General features: G+C 36.1%; 3 protein-coding genes across 5 annotated transcripts; all 3 read right to left on the reverse strand.

The window, feature by feature from the left end:
- Positions 1 to 2205: 2205 nt before the first annotated feature.
- Positions 2206 to 5432, reverse strand: LOC113653339 (plasma serine protease inhibitor-like). Of its 2 annotated transcripts, none has more exons than XM_027162889.2 (5): positions 5278 to 5432; positions 3739 to 4368; positions 3388 to 3655; positions 2760 to 2904; positions 2206 to 2617 (listed from the first exon to the last, which is right to left on the reverse strand). In XM_027162889.2, the coding sequence occupies exons 2-5, from the start codon at positions 4355 to 4357 to the stop codon at positions 2408 to 2410; spliced, it is 1242 nt and encodes a 413-aa protein (XP_027018690.2). In that variant the 5' UTR covers positions 4358 to 4368; positions 5278 to 5432; the 3' UTR covers positions 2206 to 2407. The 2 variants fall into 2 exon arrangements, with proteins under 2 accessions (XP_027018690.2, XP_027018691.2); XM_027162890.2 differs by lacking the exon at positions 5278 to 5432 and adding an exon at positions 4535 to 4676.
- Positions 5433 to 8073: 2641 nt separating this feature from the next.
- Positions 8074 to 12880, reverse strand: LOC113653342 (serine protease inhibitor A3L-like). Of its 2 annotated transcripts, XM_027162895.2 has the most exons (6): positions 11887 to 12880; positions 10592 to 10632; positions 9868 to 10497; positions 9526 to 9784; positions 8583 to 8727; positions 8074 to 8429 (listed from the first exon to the last, which is right to left on the reverse strand). In XM_027162895.2, the coding sequence occupies exons 3-6, from the start codon at positions 10484 to 10486 to the stop codon at positions 8217 to 8219; spliced, it is 1236 nt and encodes a 411-aa protein (XP_027018696.1). In that variant the 5' UTR covers positions 10487 to 10497; positions 10592 to 10632; positions 11887 to 12880; the 3' UTR covers positions 8074 to 8216. The 2 variants fall into 2 exon arrangements, with proteins under 2 accessions (XP_027018696.1, XP_027018694.1); XM_027162893.2 differs by lacking the exon at positions 10592 to 10632.
- A 147-nt stretch (positions 12881 to 13027) lies between these two features.
- LOC113653341 (serine protease inhibitor 2.1-like) lies at positions 13028 to 17307 on the reverse strand. Its single transcript, XM_027162892.2, has 5 exons — positions 17153 to 17307; positions 16264 to 16899; positions 15902 to 16166; positions 13749 to 13893; positions 13028 to 13649 (listed from the first exon to the last, which is right to left on the reverse strand). The coding sequence occupies exons 2-5, from the start codon at positions 16886 to 16888 to the stop codon at positions 13443 to 13445; spliced, it is 1242 nt and encodes a 413-aa protein (XP_027018693.2). The 5' UTR covers positions 16889 to 16899; positions 17153 to 17307; the 3' UTR covers positions 13028 to 13442.
- Between the last annotated feature and the right edge of the window lie 621 nt (positions 17308 to 17928).

Below are 17928 nucleotides of genomic sequence, written 5' to 3' on the forward strand. Positions count from 1 at the left end.
GTACGTTGTCTTATTTTTATCCTTGCAGATAAAGAAAACAAAAACTCGATCCGGTCCTTCTTTTAAAGAAGCTTTTTAAACATGTCACCTGGAAATCACAATAGAAGCTATTACACAGCGTTCAGTAAACGATATACGACGATAAACAGCTCTGAATATAAAAATAAATAAATAAATAAAATAAAACAAAACAAAAAAAAAAACCCACTCTACTACTGCCTACTCTCTGGAAACGAATGAGTAGGCTGATATTCGTTAAGAAAAGCTGCGTAAAATAATGTCCTTCCCGTACACGTCTCGCTGTGTATGTTGGTCTTGAATATACTGAACACTTTTTCACCTAATGAAATTGTTTATCATGCATGTAAAGATAGGAAATTATATAAAGAGGAATAAAATAAATATTTCTATTATATCAAACTCTTGTGATGTGTATTTCTAAGCTAAATCTTGGTGCCTGAAACACTCACCTATGTATTGTAGGTGTATTAATAATGAGATTTGTAATGGTTGCACCTCTGAGAGATTGTGACCTGCAATTCAAGGCATCCTCGCCTCGTGTCCCGAGTCTTCTGGGAAAGCTTTCAGGTTCCTTGTGTAGGTGTAGGATGAGCAGAACAGAAAACAGATGGATGGAGAGATTTACATTTTTATACATTTATGAAATATATGTAAAGACCTTCACTAATGAAGCTTAATAAAGAGCAAGGAAGTACTGCAGCTTTACATAATACACATCTAACAGCTAATATACAGTGCCTTGCAAATGTATTCATACTCATTGAACTTTTCCACATTTTGACATGTTACAACCACAAACAAAAATTTATTTGATAAGGATTTTGAGAAATAGACTGAAAGAAAATGGCATATAATTGTGAAGTGGAATGAAAATTATAAATGATTCAGCCCAGTTTACTCTGATACCCCAACTTTGGTTGTAACATGTCAAAATGTGGAAATGTTCAGTGGGTATGAATACTTTTGCAAGGCACTGTAATTATTATTATTATTATTATTATTATTATTATTATTATTATTATTATTATTATTTGTTTGTTTGTTTGTTTGTTTGTTTGTTTGTTTGTTTGTTTGCTTAATTTTTATGTAAACTCACTGCCATCTGCTGGCAAAAAAAAGGAACAAACCACAAACATAACTAGCTTAGGACCAAAAATTTGAAACCAGTTTCTGTTCTGATTTACTGAACCAACAAAAACCTTTAAAACCTATAAAACCTTTTGGTTTAATAAACAGAATATGGGTGGATTTACTACAAGCTAGGGATTTATTTTTAAATGCTTAATTTTCTAAAATAACTTTAATCCCCTTTGAAATTTCCTGAACAGACAGCACAATCTTCCTCAACAATACAATAATGTGTGGAGATATTTCATTTTCTTTTTAAAAAGCTTTTTGTAAAAGGTTTCTGTCCCTCCTTTGAGCTGGACAAGCACAATATACACAACTAAAGCTACAGTAGGGACCTATATTCCATGCCAGTTAAGTAACCATGCAGAAAACTGTGTAAATAAGCAATATTTATAAATTGGTGGCATTTGACATGATGCCTAACCAAAATATGTTAGCTACTGCATGCTAGCCTAACCATGCATTAGCAAACAAACATAGCTGACTAAGTATGTTTTAAAGCTAGTGCTTGATAGCAGATTAGCTAAACTTTCCACAAGTTCTGTATTTTTTCAGTTCAAAAAAACAGTTCAAACATGGGCATCTGGTTTTATACTTTTCTTTGCTTACTAAAGCATTTCAGTGAGGTAAAGCCACTGTGTTCTTCCTCTAATTATAAAAAGGTTATAGCGCTAACTACACTATGTAGCATGAGAAGGTCACAGCACATGATGAATTGACATGAATTTAGTTTTTTCTACACAGATGATTTCAGTTGGATAAATTGCACTTTAAAAGCAACCAGTACTTTGAAGGTTGAAATAAATGTGTTAAAAGAGTGTTAAAAGAGACAATTTATTAAATCACAATAAAATTCAGTTACGGTTTCCGTTATTTTCTCTAACGCCACCTCATCCTCCAATCGTCATGATTATCTACAACACCTTTTTATTCCTTTGCGGTCATGTTGATTGACTAGCTATAAATACCTTAATATTACTAATAGATTGTGCTGTGTGCTAAAAAATTTGCCAACTAATTATGTAAATACGGAAATGACACGATATTAATGTATGTTGTAATGAAATATTTTATTAATCTAATGGAAAAATAGATTTGTTTCAGTTTATGTGGGGTTTATTTCTTTATTTCTTTCTTTAGTTTTGCAGTCAGACTCCCATCCCAACACACACCAGCCCATCTCATCACATATCTACCCTCTATCACTTCAGTCCTGTATGCAACATAGGACAAGACACATTTATCTTTTTGTTTATTACTGATGGACATCAGAATTTGCAGGATTTACAATTTTCCCCATAAAGAGGATGTTATTTGTTTTTTGGTCAACTATGAAGGTCATAAATGGCCGATTAAATTTAATTGTTTTAAAGAAGCGCCCAGAATAAGGTATGAAGCCAATTCCAGTCACTGCTGTTGCTGTGGCTCCAGCTTCATCCACATCTAGTGTGGCTTTATGTACAGCCTGTGGACAAAAAAGGACAAATCACTAATTAATTGCACATATGTATAATTCAGTCATCTTTTTTCCATGCAGGGTAGTGGGCATAATCTTCATATTAACTGGCTGTAGTTCCAAAATAATTTTGTACACAAACTTTTCTTACCTCAGAAACTAACAAGTTTTCATCAGAAATCCCAGAGAAGTTAGCTTTAGCTGTAAACATATCCATAAATCCCATTTCAGACAGAATGCTGTTCAGAGAATATGAGGTTTTTAGGGACAGTTTAGGGACGAAGATGTTATACGCACTGGAGAAAGAGAAATGCAGGTGTAGTTAATAATCCTGTAGGTTTATAAGATTAGCATAAATGATCTGAGCCAGTTGTATTAGTTTAGAATTAGATAATGGTCAGATGCAAATTTTTCTCTCCTCGCACTGCACCACACTCCTCTACAAGCCCTGCTCGACTGATCTAACCATCTCTTAGGGTTAGAGGAAGGTATACATCAAGACTCTTCTCTGCACTGGAATAAAGTTCCCCTAGATGTTCAGCTGCGTCACTGTTTATCTTCAAACGACGGGTGAAGACCTACTTCTTCCTGAAGCACTAAAACTAGCACTTAATTTTCCCAAGTCCGGATTCATATTATCATAATCATAAAATAAGAAAATATCATAAATAAAAACCCCTTAGGGTTTGCTTCAAGATACATAGAAAAGGAAGTTACAAATAATTCATCTGTATTTGGTGAAGTGCTATAAATTCATTCAATATTCATTCAATAATTACCGTTTTGACATCCATTTTTGCCACCTGGTTATGTGGTGTGGACGTAAACCATCTTCCAAAATTGTAATATTGTTGACAGGCAGAGCCAGTATCATGGAGAAGGAATCTTTGTAGTTCAAGCGAAGGACTGTGACAGACAGTTGTTGATCATAGTAGCTGTAAAAGTCATCGCTCACATACATCATTTGAACTGGAACGGTTATTCTTTCATCCACATGGAATTGATCCGCTCGAGTGTTTTTGAGGTCAAATGGGATTGACCATTTACCTTGAGGAAAAAAAGTTTTGTAGTTATGGAAAACGTAAGCTGTGCCAATGGATAAACCATGACTCATCACTAAATGAGGTTACCTTTAAAATATATATAGCTGAGGAGATACATGATGGTACGTGTATCCAAGTTTTCAATAAACTTCTTGATTTTGCCATGTGTCTTTTCACTCACATAGTTGTTGATTTGATCTGAGGTCTCTGAAGTCTTCCTAAAATCGACGGAGAAACCTTCGGAAAGATAGAAACGCTTAAGATTCTCCAGAAATTCCGGACGTGGTTTAAAGGTGTTGTTAAAATAGACAGCACTGCCCACATTCAGATCTACCCCTGTTCTCTGATTGAGGTTTTGGAGGAGATCGAGGAAGGCTTGGTGCATTTCTTCAGTGGTGAAGAGAGAACTGTTGAATCCGAGGCCACTGAGAAGCTGTTGATGAGTCTCACCACCTGCTCCTAAAGACAGTCCAGCCAGAGCCATGGACACGCTCAGTGGAGAGAAGAACACGTTCTGCGACTGAGCACCAGACACAATGCTTTTGTACAGACGGAAAGCAAAATCGTCGTTCATCTCGCTCAGTGCTTTCACATGGTTTTCACGATCGTCAGAGTATGAATCTTGTTGTGGATCTCCGTGTACGCTTGTGTACATCAATACAAAGGAAAAGCAACACCACAACACACACAGGACACTTTGCGCCATGACACTTCTTCCTAGTAGAGCAAATAAATAAATATATAAATGTTATTACATCTCAAAACAAATCTTTTTTCAAAGCAGGGACCCAAAAAAAGCTGAGGAATTTAAAATTGAACAGTAAATTTCATAAGATGTAATGTTTTTGTTGCTTTGCTTCAAGTCTTTAACACATTTACTCACTTCTCACTTCCCTAGATCTCTTCAGCTATCAGCACTATAAAGCAAACACAATATACCAAAATCTAGCAGTTTTCCCCAAACTGTTGTATCGTCCTGCTTCGTTTATCGTGTATAGCTGCAATCCTCAACCCTATTTGTTTTTTAGCCCTAATTTATATTAAGGGTATAATCATTAACAGACATGTAACAGACCTGAAAGTAAATATATTGATTATGAAAATGTTTAGTGGTTCTGGGCCTGGAGTTCTGAATGACACTTCTAAGAAGATGATAAGTAACAGATCATATGGCATTAGCAAACTTATGGACAATGTAATTAAGGATTGATGAGCAAGCATTACAAAGCAGTTAAGATTCTTACTATTTAACTACAGAATTATAAACTACAGCTCTTTCAGTTGGGGTTTCTATGGCAGGAATCTGCACAAACTTCATTCATGCTGTTAGTTACTATTTATCATCAACAAATTCTCCCAACTAGTCAAAGAAGACAGATTGTCTTCAGAATTTCAGAGTTTTGAGTGACGTGTCCTCAACCTGGATGGATGGTATGCAAGTAGTTTCTGGTTAATAGTCAATTATTTAATTATTCAAGTATATTAGAATTATTTCAGAAATGTTGTACACACATGAACACACAAGAAATTGCTCACTTTTGCATTTGAATCTGATAAAGTCTCATACCCTCGTTCTCATTTTGCAAAGACATTAAGTGCAGGCAAAAATAAATAAAAAACACTCACCCAATGATAACCACCTTCAGCAAAGTCTCTGTTGAAGATGTGCAAGTGTTGTTCTTTGTTAAATGTGCATAGACTCCAACCTTTACCCTGTTTATTTTTCGATTAGCCTAAATATTTTAATCATTAACTACTTACAAACAGACACTCAGGGGTGGACATTGCGAGCATATTGATTATTTGAATGATCTGCGTTTTGCAATTCAAAAGCTAGTTTCCCAACAGACTTCTCAAGCTTTATAAGAGCATGATGATGTTACCTTAGTCACTGTTGTCCTATTATTAAGAGAAAGAAACGGTTAAATGTGTATTTTATCTTCATGATTTAAAGAATGCACCTTCTGACCAGGACTTCAGATTAAGTGTCACCAAATCAACTCTATGGATGAATCCACCCAGTTGGTGCAAGACCTCATATCCTGTACTGTACAAAGGATGAAAGTTAAGGCTGTTGCTAATGGCTTCCTAAGCCCCAGTCTCCCTGTCAACTAGTCATGTTTTAGTAATGTAATGTAGGTAATGAATTCTGAACTTTTCAGGCGTTTCTTGGACATATATGCTGCATGCCAAATAATTAAAATGGATTTAGGATTAAAGTAGTTCATGGCATGGGTTTGTACTGCCTTTGCTGCTGGCCTTTTACAGGGTATATGATCAGACCCTGCAACAGATGAGAACCCAAATTTTCTACTCTTGTGAGTTGTTCTTCAGAAGCCTCACATGACAATAATGTGAAGAAAACATTTAAACAATTAAGACTGCCGGTGTAGCTTTAATGTGGAGCTGCTGATTGGTCAGCTGTGAAGTGCATTGTGACATCATAGGAAGCCGGCGGATTTCAAACTTACAGATTCCATCAATGTATTTCAATTAAAAATCTAAGATTTAAAACTAAAATCTTCTAAACCAAGTTTCAGGCTTGATGAAGTCTCAAAAAGTGGAGTATGAGCAGTATTGTGCTAGTTACTATGAAATAGTAACTAGTTGCAGTTACTAGTTGAATTCATTTTAGAAGAATACTTACACCAAAAAGTAATGCATTACTGTTAAAAGTAAAATTTTAGTTACTTTTTTAAAGAAATAAGGAGCATATATCCACTTTGAGAAACTGGTCTTGCTCTCACTTTGACTCGCCATTACTTGAATAAATGGAAACATGTCCACAGTGCGGCGTCTTCGTGTTTACAGGTTGGCATCCACCAATCCTACAATGCGTCGCTGCTGTAAACAGGTTAGTCTGTATGCTACACTTCAGCCAAAATGAATTAATTAAAAAAGTAACAGACAAACGCATCATATGGTAACGGTAACAGAGTTACTTTATTTAAAAAGTAATGTGTTACAGTTACTGTCAAAAGTAACTGCATTACGGTAATGCGTTACTATTAATGAGTTACTTCCCAACAATGAGTATGAGTATGGAGATATGTGTTGAATAACAAGCATTATAAAAACTCTACAGAAGTTAAAAAAAAAAAAAAAAAAAGAATCCTTCTAAGTCTCTTTTTATAGATTTAAAAACATTTATTCCTTTGCAGCCATTTTGATTTTGATTATTTATAACTTAATATTAATAGATTGTGCTGTGTGCTAATGAATTATACAGGGCTGTCAAGTGTCATGCATTGAGAGTGACAGTCACTCATTTGGGTCTTTTGTCACACTCTCCCACCACACATCGTATTTCTTACGCAGAAAAACGTACTATTTATCATATAGTTAATACGCCGCAGCGCCCAAAATGTAACAGTCCGCACCGCTGTCTCTATGGAACCGGGCAGGAATCATGCGCGTCTCCCCTGGAGTTCTCAGTCGAGTCTGACACTTATCAGCCAATCAAAAAAAAGAGGCTACGCAATAACCAATCAGAAAATAGCGCTATTGTATCTGGGTAAAAATAGCATATCCTGGAATTGTTTTATTTAAAATATGTCACTAATGTCTGTCTTCAAAACTTGAGAGCACTGATTACGTATTATTATGTAAATATGTGGATATGACATACAGTATTATTGTGTGTTGTAATGAAATATTTTATTAATCTAATGAAAAAATAGATTTGTTTCGGTTTATGTGGGGTTTATTTTGTGACGGTCGTCGATGATTTGTGCTTTTCCTGTTCCGTACTAGCGGTGGCGCTGTTGAGCGTATATAGGGGAACCAGGTAGGAAGTTATGTAAAGAAGTGTGATTGCGTTTCTCTCTCTCTCTCTCTCTCTCTCTCTCTCTCTCTCTCTCTCTCTCTCTCTCTCTCTCAGACGGTAATTCAGGACATTATGTGTAACATTATTATGTTTTGAGGAGGGTTTTCTCTGTAGGGAGGTTTTTCTCGTGGTGTTTATTTTGGCTACAATAAGATTTATTTCATTGCATTTAATTATCTGTGTTATTTAATTATTTGTTGAGTTACTTGTCACTCATTTTTTGTTGTGAGGTAACTAAAATACCCAGTAAATGTTTCTGGGCTTGAAATTAATAGTTGTTATTTATTTATTTATTTGTTTGTTTGTTTGTTTGTTTGTTTGTTTGTTTGTTTGTTTGTTTATTTATTTATTTATTCGCTCTGTTTTTCTTTTTCTTTAATTTTTTTGAGTTGAATATGATGTACTGAATGATATAACGTAATATGATTGGAATTGAACTTTTGAATCAACTTTCTTGTGGTTTCTTGTTCTATTTGATTCATATAATAGAATTGATAAGGTCATTCCTTTGTGTAGTGTCTCTGATGATGAATCTAATTTAATAATTGTGGTGGTTTTTTACCCCTGGTGCCCAAACCCAAACTTTTAAGGCCAAATACAGTAAAAATTTCTTTATTTCCTTTGTTTTGCAGTCAGATTCCCATCCCAACACACTCCAGCCCATCTCATCACATATCTACCCTCTATCACTTCAGTCCTGTATGCAACATAGGACAAGACACATTTATCTTTTTGTTTATTACTGATGGACATCAGAATTTGCAGGATTTACAATTTTCCCCATAAAGAAGATGTTATTTGTTTTTTTGTCAACTATGAAGATCATAAATGGCCGATTAAATTTAGTCACTGAATAATGGCGCCTAGGATAGCGCCTGAAGCCCATTCCAGTCACTGCTGTTCTTGCTCTGATTTCATTCACATCTATATCTAGTGCGGCTTTATGTACAGCCTGCGGACAAAAAAAGGACAAATCACCAATTAATTGCATATATGTATAATTCAGTCATCTTTTTCCATGCAGGGTAGTGGGCCTAATCTTCATATTAACTGGCTGTAGTTCCAAAACAATCTAAATCACCATTTGGTACACAACTTTTCTTACCTCAGAAACTAATAAATTTTCATCAGAAATCCCAGAGAAGTTAGCTTTAGCTGTAAACATATCCATAAATCCCATTTCAGACAGAATGCTCTTCAGAGAATATGAGGTTTTTAGGGACAGTTTAGGGACGAAGACGTTAATATAACTGGAGAAAGAGAAATGCAGGTGTAGTTAATAATCCTGTAGGTTTATAAGATTAGCATAAATGATCTGAGCCAGTTGTATTAGTTTAGAATTAGATAATGGTCAGATGCAAATTTTTCACTCCTCGCACTGCACCACACTCCTCTACAAGCCCTGCTCGACTGATCTAACCATCTCTCAGGGTTAGAGGAAGGTATACATCAAGACTCTTCTCTGCACTGGAATAAAGTTCCCCTAGATGTTCAGCTGCGTCACTGTTTATCTTCAAACGACGGGTGAAGACGTACTTCTTCCTGAAACTAGCACTTCATTTTCCCTGTTTGCTTTATGTATTTTTTTTTTTTAAAGTGTGCAGTAATTCCTTCAATCAGAGTTTTTAGGCTAATGGTATGCTAAGTCTGTAACTGAGGGTATCAGTGTTGATTTATTCATTGATACAGACTTCGATCTGGATAAAGGCCGCCTGCCAAATGCAGTAAATATACATTTTTTGTGTGGATTTCTAAATTAATTAATTCATTTGTTTCTCTACATTTTCAATAAAAATAGTAGCACACAGTATTTTTCCATAATGTGTAATTAACTACTTAGTATAGATATTACATGAACAGTTTGTCTTCAATACAAAATCTCAAAGAATATTAGTTCCCAACACATTCCCAAAGAAGAAATATAGCTCTCTGCCTAATATGATGAATGTCAAATCCGGATTCCTTTTATCATAATCATAAAATAAGAAAATATCATTAATAAAATCCTCTTAGGGTTTGCTTCAAGATAAATAGAAAAGAATAATTACTCTTCTGATATCCGGTCTTGACACCTGGTTATGTGGTGTGGACGTAAACCCTCTTCCAAAATTGTAATATTTTTGAAAGGCAGAGCCAGTATCATGGAGAAGGAATAATAGTAGTTCAAATGAAAGAGTATGACAGACAGTTGTTGATCATAGGAAAAGCATCCATCGTTCATATACATCATTTGAACTGGAACGGTTGTTTTTTCATCCACATGGAATTGATCTACTCGAGTGTCGGGGAAAAATGATGTCCCTTTACCTTGAGGAAAAAAAGCTCAGTGGTTATGAAAAACATAAGCTGTGCCAATGGAGAAACCATGATTTATTACTAAATGAGGTTACCTTTAAAATATATATAGCTGAGGAGATACATGATGGTACGTGTATCCAAGTTTTCAATAAACTTCTTGATTTTGCCATGTGTCTTTTCACTCACATAGTTGTTGATTTGATCTGAGGTCTCTGAAGTATTCTTAAAATCGACAGAGAAACCTTCGGAAAGATAGAAACGGTTAAGATTCTCCAGAAATTCCGGACGTGGATTAAATGTGTTGTTAACGTAGACGGCACTGCCCATGTTCAGATCTAACTCTGTCCTCTGATTGAGGTTTTGGAGGAGATCGAGGAAGGCTTGGTGCATTTCTTCAGTGGTGAAGAGAGAACTGTTGAATCCGAGGCCACTGAGAAGCTGTTGATGAGTCTCACCACCTGCTCCTAAAGACAGGGCAGCCAGAGTCATGGACACGCTCAGTGGAGAGAAGAACACGTTCTGGGACTGAGCACCAGACGCGATGCGTTTGTACAGACGGAAAGCAAAAACGTTGTTCATCTCGCTCAGTGCTTTCATGCGGTTTTCAAGATAATCAGAGTACGGATGTTTTCGTGGAGCTCCGTGTACGCTGGTGTAAATCAATACAAAGGAAAAGCAACACCACAACACACACAGGACACTTTGCGCCATGACGCTTCTTCCTAGTAGAGCAAATAAATAAATATATAAATATTATGACATCTTATATTATGTTATATTAAATTACATTTAAATTACATAAATTACAATTATTACCTTTCAAAACATTTTTTTTATAGCAGGGACCCAAATAACAGCTGAGGGATTTAAAATTGAACAGTAAATTTCATAAGATGTAATGTTTTTGTTTCTTTGTTGCAGTCTTTTACACATTTACTCACTTCTCACTTCCCTAGATCTCTTCAGCTATCAGCGCCTATAAAGTTTAAGTTCAAGTTCACTTTATTTATATAGCACATTTAAAACTGCCATAGGACTGACCAAATGCTGTACAATAAGAGTGTTAGTAAAAATACACAGAGAAAATGATACTAAACAAGAGATAATGAAGCAAAATAGAATTAAACAATATAATAATACACACAAAAACATGAATAATAACAATTAAAGAACAATAAGAAGAATTAATCGAAAGGGAAAACTATAGATATGCCGAAGAAAACAGATACGTTTTTAAAAGGGACTTAAAGATGGACAGAGAGGGTTCTAATCTTAATTCTATTGGCAAATCATTCCAAAACTGTGGCCCAATCACTGAAAAAGCTCGATCCCCTCTACGCTTGAGTCTTGAAAAGAGAACAGTGAGGAGGTTCTGGTTGCCTGATCTTAGGCTTCTGGAAGGAGAGTAAGGATGTAATAATTCAGATAAATAAATAGGAGCTTGATTATGCAAGGACTTAAAAACAAATAAAAGTATTTTAAAACGAATTCTGTAATCAATAGGCAACCAGTGAAGAGTCCTCAGAAGAGCGGTAATGTGATCGCTTTTACGCTTTTTTTTTAAAGAAATCTGGCAGCAGCATTTTGAACTAATTGTAAACGGTTAATTTGAGTTTTGACAACACCACAGTATAGAGAGTTACGATAGTCTAGACGAGATGTGATTAGAGCATGTACTGCCATCGCTAAGGTTTTATCAGTTAAAAAGTGCTTAATTTTTGATAAAATGCGTAGCTGATAAAAAACTCGATCCAATGACAGCAGAAACTTGTTTATCAAGTTTTAAGGACTCGTCTAAGAGAACACCCAGATTCCGTACCTGCGGAGACGTAAAGACAGATACTGTAGACATCCTAAGTCAAGTTTGGTGGCCTTTGTACTTTCCGTGGGGCCGAACACAATCATCTCAGTTTTATCTTTATTTAAAAACAGAAAGTTTAGGACTAGCCAAGCTTTAACTTCATCTAAACACAATAAAAGAGATGAAATCGATGGAGTCATTTTTCTTAAAAGGTAAATAAATTTGGGTATCATCCGCACAAAAGTGAAACGACACCCCGTATTTCCTCAGAATGGAGCCCAGTGGTAAAGCTTTTGCAAACACAACTTACCCAAATCTAGCAGTTTTTCACCAAACTGTTTTATTGTCCTGCTTCGTTAATCGTGTATAACTGCAACCCTATTTGTTTCTTAGCCCTAGTTTATATTAAGGGTATAATCATTAACAGACATGTAACAGACCTGAAAGTAAATATATTGATTATGAGAATGCTTAGCAGTTCTGGGCCTGGGGTTCTTGACACACTCAATGGAAAAAAGAACACGTTCTGGGACTGAGCACCAGACCCAATGCTTTTATACAGACGGAAAGCAAAATCATAGTTCATCTTGCTCAGGGCTTGTATTTCATTTTCGGAGTTTCCGCTGGTGAAAAGGCAACACCACAAACTCTGGACACTCCACGCCATGGCACTTCTTAGAAGCAAAGTCTCTGTTGAAGATGTGCAACTGTTCTTCTTCATTAAATGTGCATAGACACCGACCTTTACCCTGTTTATTTTTAGGTTTATTAGCCAAAATACTTCCTAATCATTAACTACTTACAAACAGACACTCAGGAGCGGACATTGCGAGCATATCGATTATTTGAATGGTCTGCGTTTTGCAATTCAAAAACTAGTTTCCTAACAGACTTCGCAAGAACATGACGATGTTATCTTATTAAGAGAAAGAAACGGATAAATGTGTATTTTATCTTCATGATTTAAAGAATGCACCTTCTGACCAGGACTTCAGATTAAGTGTCACCAAATCAACTCTATGGCTGAATCCACCCAGTTGGTGCAAGACCTCATATCCTGTACTGTACAAAGGATGAAAGTTAAGGCTGTTGCTAATGGCTTCCTAAGCCCCAGTCTCCGTCAACTAGTCATGTTTTAGTAATGTAATGTAGGTAATGAATTCTGAACTTTTCAGGCGTTTCTTGGACATATATGCTGCATGCCAAATAATTCAAATGGATTTAGGATTAAAGTAGTTCATGGCAATTAACGCATGCAGTGCAGGGTTTGTACTGCCTTTGCTGCTGGTCTTCTACAGGGTATATGATCAGACCCTGCAACAGATGAGAACCCACCTTTTCTACTCTTGTGAGCTGTTCTTCAGAAGCCTCACATGACAATAATGAGAAGAAAACATTTAAACAGGTTGCATTCATTGACGGGAGAGATGTGAAAGCCGAGACAGCTTAAATAATGGCATGTCCTTCTTTTTTAATTCATTTACAATTCTACCGACAGTTGCCAGAAGCGTGTGTAGCATGAAAAGTCATCGCACACGACCCATCTCAGCTAAATGCGGAGCTGCTGATTGGTCAACTGTGAAGTGCACTGTGACATCACAGGAAGCAGGCGGATTTCAAACTGACAGATAACATTGATGTATTACAATTAAAAATCTAAGATTTAAAACTAAAACATTAAAAATTAGATCTTCTAAACCCAGTTTCAGGATTACTCAAGTCTCAATAAGTGTTTGGAGTATGAGTATGAAAATGTGTGTTGAATAACATGCACTATAAAATTCTACAAAAGCTACAAAAGAAAAAAAAAAAAAAAAAAAAAGAATATTCTTCTAAATCTCATTTTATAGATTTAAAAACATTATATTATTCATCAGTTATCTCAGAATTTGCTGGATTGACAATTTTTCCCATAAACAAAATGTTCTTTGTTTTCTGGTCAATGATAAAGATCATAAACGGTTCATTAAATTGCAGATATGATGGTCGTGAACGTGCTCCAAAATGTATTCTAGTCACAGCTGTTGCAGTGGTTCCGGTTTCGTCCACATCTAACGTAGCTTTATGCACAACCTGGGAACAAAAGAACATGACTTTAAAAATTGGAATTTCCATTCATCTTTAATAAAAGTGACATAGTGGCACGACATAGATGGCAGTTAGCTTCCTTACCTCAGAAATGTATACTTGTTCGTCAGTAATCCCAGTGAAGTTAGCCTTCTCTGTGAATAAATCCTTCATGCCAATTCGAGCCAGAATGTTATTCAGGAAATATGAAGTTTTCAGGGACAGTTTAGGAAGGAAGAGCGCATATTTTCTGCAAAAAGAGAACTAGTCAGTGGCGGTTCTAGGCCTTTTTTAGGGTGGCTTCAGCCCCCCTGTCTTGTGATCTCAGCCTATAAAACTATTATAATTTTTACTTTCATAAATAAACAATAAAAATTACGTTAAAATGCAGGAAATGTTGATGGGAAAGAAAATTATTTATCAGTTTGACCCAAGAGCGATTTTTTTACTTTGCTTTTACGTGCATGCGTTGTAGTCTTTCAAAAGTGCATCATTAGCTGTCTGCTTTATCTGAACCGAGAAGCACAGAGTCAGGCAGAGCTGGAGGCGTTTATCTATAACGTTAATCGGTGGAAAACCGCAAAGACGGCAACCAAAAGCAGTGAAATGTCACCATTCTTATCACCAGAGTCGATAGCATAAACAAAATATTAATGCAAACAATCCATTCAATACTAAATAAAAATAACATTTATTGATTTGGTCTTTGTCTTGTGAGTATTTGTTTATTAATGACTGCATTCATTGGACACGCTGTTCGTAGATAATGCACACATACATGAACTGATTTGATTCAAGAATAAAATTTTGGTGTCCACTTTTGCCATTTTAAATAAAACCATAACTTTTGGCTTACTGTGTAGTCATATAATATATAATATAAAACTCTTCTTGTTTTAAATTCTCACTGGGGGCTAAAACCCCCTAATGATGAAATCCTAGAACCTCCCCTGGAACTAGTGATAAAGTTTTATGAATAATTAAATGTATTAACTTTTCCTCTAAAGCACTCCATCAATCAGACCTTTATGGTAAAATTGTATTCAGATTTCAAGACAGAACTCACTCTTCAGTAAATATGCATAGGACAGGTCAAAAAAAGTAATCTAAATGACTGCATCTGAAGGCAGCAGTTCTAACACAGACCGATTCCTAAAGTGAAGCATGGTGGTGGTTGCGTCATGCTGTGAGGAAGTTTTTCAGAAGCAGGGACTGTCAGAATACTGCTCAAGCACACTCAGGACTTTGGGTTAATAGTTTGTTGGGGTTCCCCATGTTCTTCAGAGTAAAACAGGAGAAGATCCCTGAGAAAACTGGGCTCGACAGAATCGTAGCCTCTTAGAAATTGTGCGATTACTTGTAACAGGCTGCCTCAGCGAGGTGGCGTTATGGGTCATTTGACAAAATTATAAAATGAAACAAATAAATGGCTATTTTTACATACACTAATTATTCGTTAAACAAAGACAGGTTCTGAACTAACTAGGGCTGGGCAAGTTAACGCGTTTTTATCGCGTTAACGCATTAATTAATTAACGCCGACAATTAGTTTATCGCGCGTTAATGTACTTTTTATTTTGAAAGTCCGTTGCTCACTGCGTTTGAATACACATAGAATGTCTGGGTCACAGGAGGGGTGGGATGTTTATCAGTAGGCTACTGACTGCTTGGGATGAGCTTCATCACGCGTCTCAACCAATGAAAGTATTTGTTGTGTGCCTAAGAGAGCTACAGCGTGAAACAGAAAATATCTGGTGCGGACAGAAAAATGGAGAAAGGTACCGAAATCTTAAATAGACATTTTTATTTTAGACCTCTTCCACACAGTGGAGTTGATAGAACTAAAGCTATTTGTAACCACTGCAAAGCTAAATTATCGTATCATCGGAGTACTTCGAGTCTGAAGTATCACTTAAATTGCTCGGAAGGGGCCAGTTATAATGTTATGATCGAGGTTCTGGACATTTTTTCTTTAATGTTTTAATGTTTTATATAAACATTAATGTTATATTTAATTTGATTACATTAATGTTTAAGTTAAGATTTACAAGAAGTGTTAACTGCTACAAACTTTTAACTACTGTAAAAAAGCACCTTATTTGTTTAAAGTTTTGACAAACCAAATGTTATTGCACTTTTGTTCATACAGCAGTACTTTGAAAGAATAAAATTACACAATAGCCTACTTTTGATTTCATTATTGAATTTTGTGCATGCTGCTTAAAAATATTTAATCGTTACCCAGCACTAGGACTAACCTTTTTCTCATTTGTCTGTTCCAGTGAGCTATATGGTGTGGATGTAAAGCCTCTTGCAGAACATTGAGATCATCAGGTAGAGCCAGTATCATGGAGAATGAGTCATTATAATCCAGACGAACAGCAACGGTGGAGAGTTCAGGATCAAAGTAGGCGTTAAAATGATTCCTCTCGTACATCATTTCAACTTGAACAGTCGTTTCCTTATCCACATAAAATTCTTCCTTTCTAGTATTTTGGGGACGAAATGGGATGGACCATTTGCCTTGAGGAAAAAGTGAAGGTGTTGTTATAGAAAACAAAATTATGCCTTAAGGAGAGACCATGAAACAAATAAAATCAACCATATTTTATGAGATTACCCTTAAAATATATATAGCTGATCAGACACATGATGGTACGTGTATCCAAGACTTTGATGAACTTCCTAATTTTTCCGTGGGTCTTTTCAATGACATATTTGTTTATCTGTTTAGCGGTTTCTTTTTGCTTGGAGAAATCGACGGAGAAACCTTCAGAAAGATAGAAACGGTTAAGATTCTCCAGAAATTCCGGACGTGGTTTAAAGGTGCTGTTAACGTAGACGGCACTGCCCACGTTCAGATCTAACTCTGTTCTCTGATTGAGGTTTTGGAGGAGATCGAGGAAGGCTTGGTGCATTTCTTCACTGGTGAAGAGAGAACTGTTGAATCCGAGGCCACTGAAAAGCTGTTGATGAGTCTCACCACCTGCTCCTAAAGACAGGGCAGCCAGAGCCATGGACACGCTCAGCGGAGAGAAGAACACGTTCTGGGACTGAGCACCAGCACCAGACACGATGCTTTTGTACAGACGGAAAGCAAAATCATTGTTCATCTCGCTCAGTGCTTTCACATGGTTTTCACGATCGTCAGAATCGGAATGTTGTTGCGGATCTCCGTGTACGCTTGTGTACATCAATACGTAGGAAAAGCAACACCACAACACACACAGGACACTTTGCGCCATGACACTTCTTCCTGGTAGAGCAGATAAATAAATATAGAAATGTTACGACATCTTAGCACATCTATCCTGTAAAAAGTAACAGGTTTCAATACAATTCTTTTCTCATAGCAGGGACCCAAACAACAGCTGAGGGATTTAAAATTGTTCAGCAAATTTCACAAGATGTAATGTTTTTGTTTCTTTGCTTCCAGTCTTTATTCACTTCTCACTTCCCTCGATCTATTCAGCTATCAGCACTATAAAGCTTTAGCAAACACAACTTACCTAAATCTAGCAGTCTTCCCCAAGCTGTTGTATACAGTAGTCCTGCTTCGTTAATCGTGTATAGCTGCAATCCTCGACCCTATTTGTTTTTTAGCCCTAGTCTGAATCAAGGGTATAATCATTAACAGACCTGTAACAGTGCAAGCAGATGACACGGGACTAAATATATTGATTATGTGAATGTTAATAGTTCACAGTGTTTAGCAGTTCTGGGCCTGGAGTTCTGGACCCATTGAACCACTCGGGCTACTTTTTGGCTTACACACGCTTGACGCATAAACAAGCTGAATGACGTGTTCGTCTCTCCAGCTAACACTGATTCACAGTCCGGTCCACCGATTTTATGAATCACTTAAAACAGTAGTGTAATGCTATAGTTGTGTAAGGACATATGTGGTGACCTTTTACACCATGTTGATCAATGTGCACTAGCATACTTTTTTGGTGGCTGGAATGTAAAGTGGGAAGTATTTGTGTTAAATATAAGTATTAAAATATAATTACCTGCTTAGATTTAGCAAAGCGTTACATGCTAAAAAGGCAAAAAAAAAAAAAAATTATTTTCTTTCTTATAAAATAACTTTAAAATCTGTTTTATTTTAGTTATATAGTACTTTTAACACCGGACATGATCACAAGCAGTTTTACCAGAAATTGAACTTTTTTTATTCTATTCTATTCTATTCTATTCTATTTTAGCCAGACAGGAACAACAGTGCTGAGGAAAAACTCCCTGTGACAACATAAGTAGGCCCATGATCATCATTTGGACACCA

The sequence above is a fragment of the Tachysurus fulvidraco genome, chromosome 9, assembly GCF_022655615.1.
Source record: "Tachysurus fulvidraco isolate hzauxx_2018 chromosome 9, HZAU_PFXX_2.0, whole genome shotgun sequence".
NCBI classification, from domain to species: Eukaryota; Metazoa; Chordata; class Actinopteri; order Siluriformes; family Bagridae; genus Tachysurus; species Tachysurus fulvidraco.

Coding starts and splice junctions, on each gene's coding strand:
- LOC113653342 (XM_027162893.2), bottom strand. CDS start 10,486: ATGGCGCAAAGTGTCCTGTGTGTGTTGTGGTGTTGCTTTTCCTTTGTA. Junction 8,728..9,525: donor CAAGACCGGATATCAGAAGA/GTAATTATTCTT, acceptor CTCTTTCTCCAG/TTATATTAACGTCTTCGTCC. Junction 8,430..8,582: donor AAAATTTATTAGTTTCTGAG/GTAAGAAAAGTT, acceptor TTTTGTCCGCAG/GCTGTACATAAAGCCGCACT.
- LOC113653341 (XM_027162892.2), bottom strand. CDS start 16,888: ATGGCGCAAAGTGTCCTGTGTGTGTTGTGGTGTTGCTTTTCCTACGTA. Junction 16,167..16,263: donor CAGCTATATATATTTTAAGG/GTAATCTCATAA, acceptor TTTTTCCTCAAG/GCAAATGGTCCATCCCATTT. Junction 13,894..15,901: donor AACAGACAAATGAGAAAAAG/GTTAGTCCTAGT, acceptor CTCTTTTTGCAG/AAAATATGCGCTCTTCCTTC.
- LOC113653339 (XM_027162889.2), bottom strand. CDS start 4,357: ATGGCGCAAAGTGTCCTGTGTGTGTTGTGGTGTTGCTTTTCCTTTGTA. Junction 3,656..3,738: donor CAGCTATATATATTTTAAAG/GTAACCTCATTT, acceptor TTTTTCCTCAAG/GTAAATGGTCAATCCCATTT. Junction 2,618..2,759: donor AAAACTTGTTAGTTTCTGAG/GTAAGAAAAGTT, acceptor TTTTGTCCACAG/GCTGTACATAAAGCCACACT.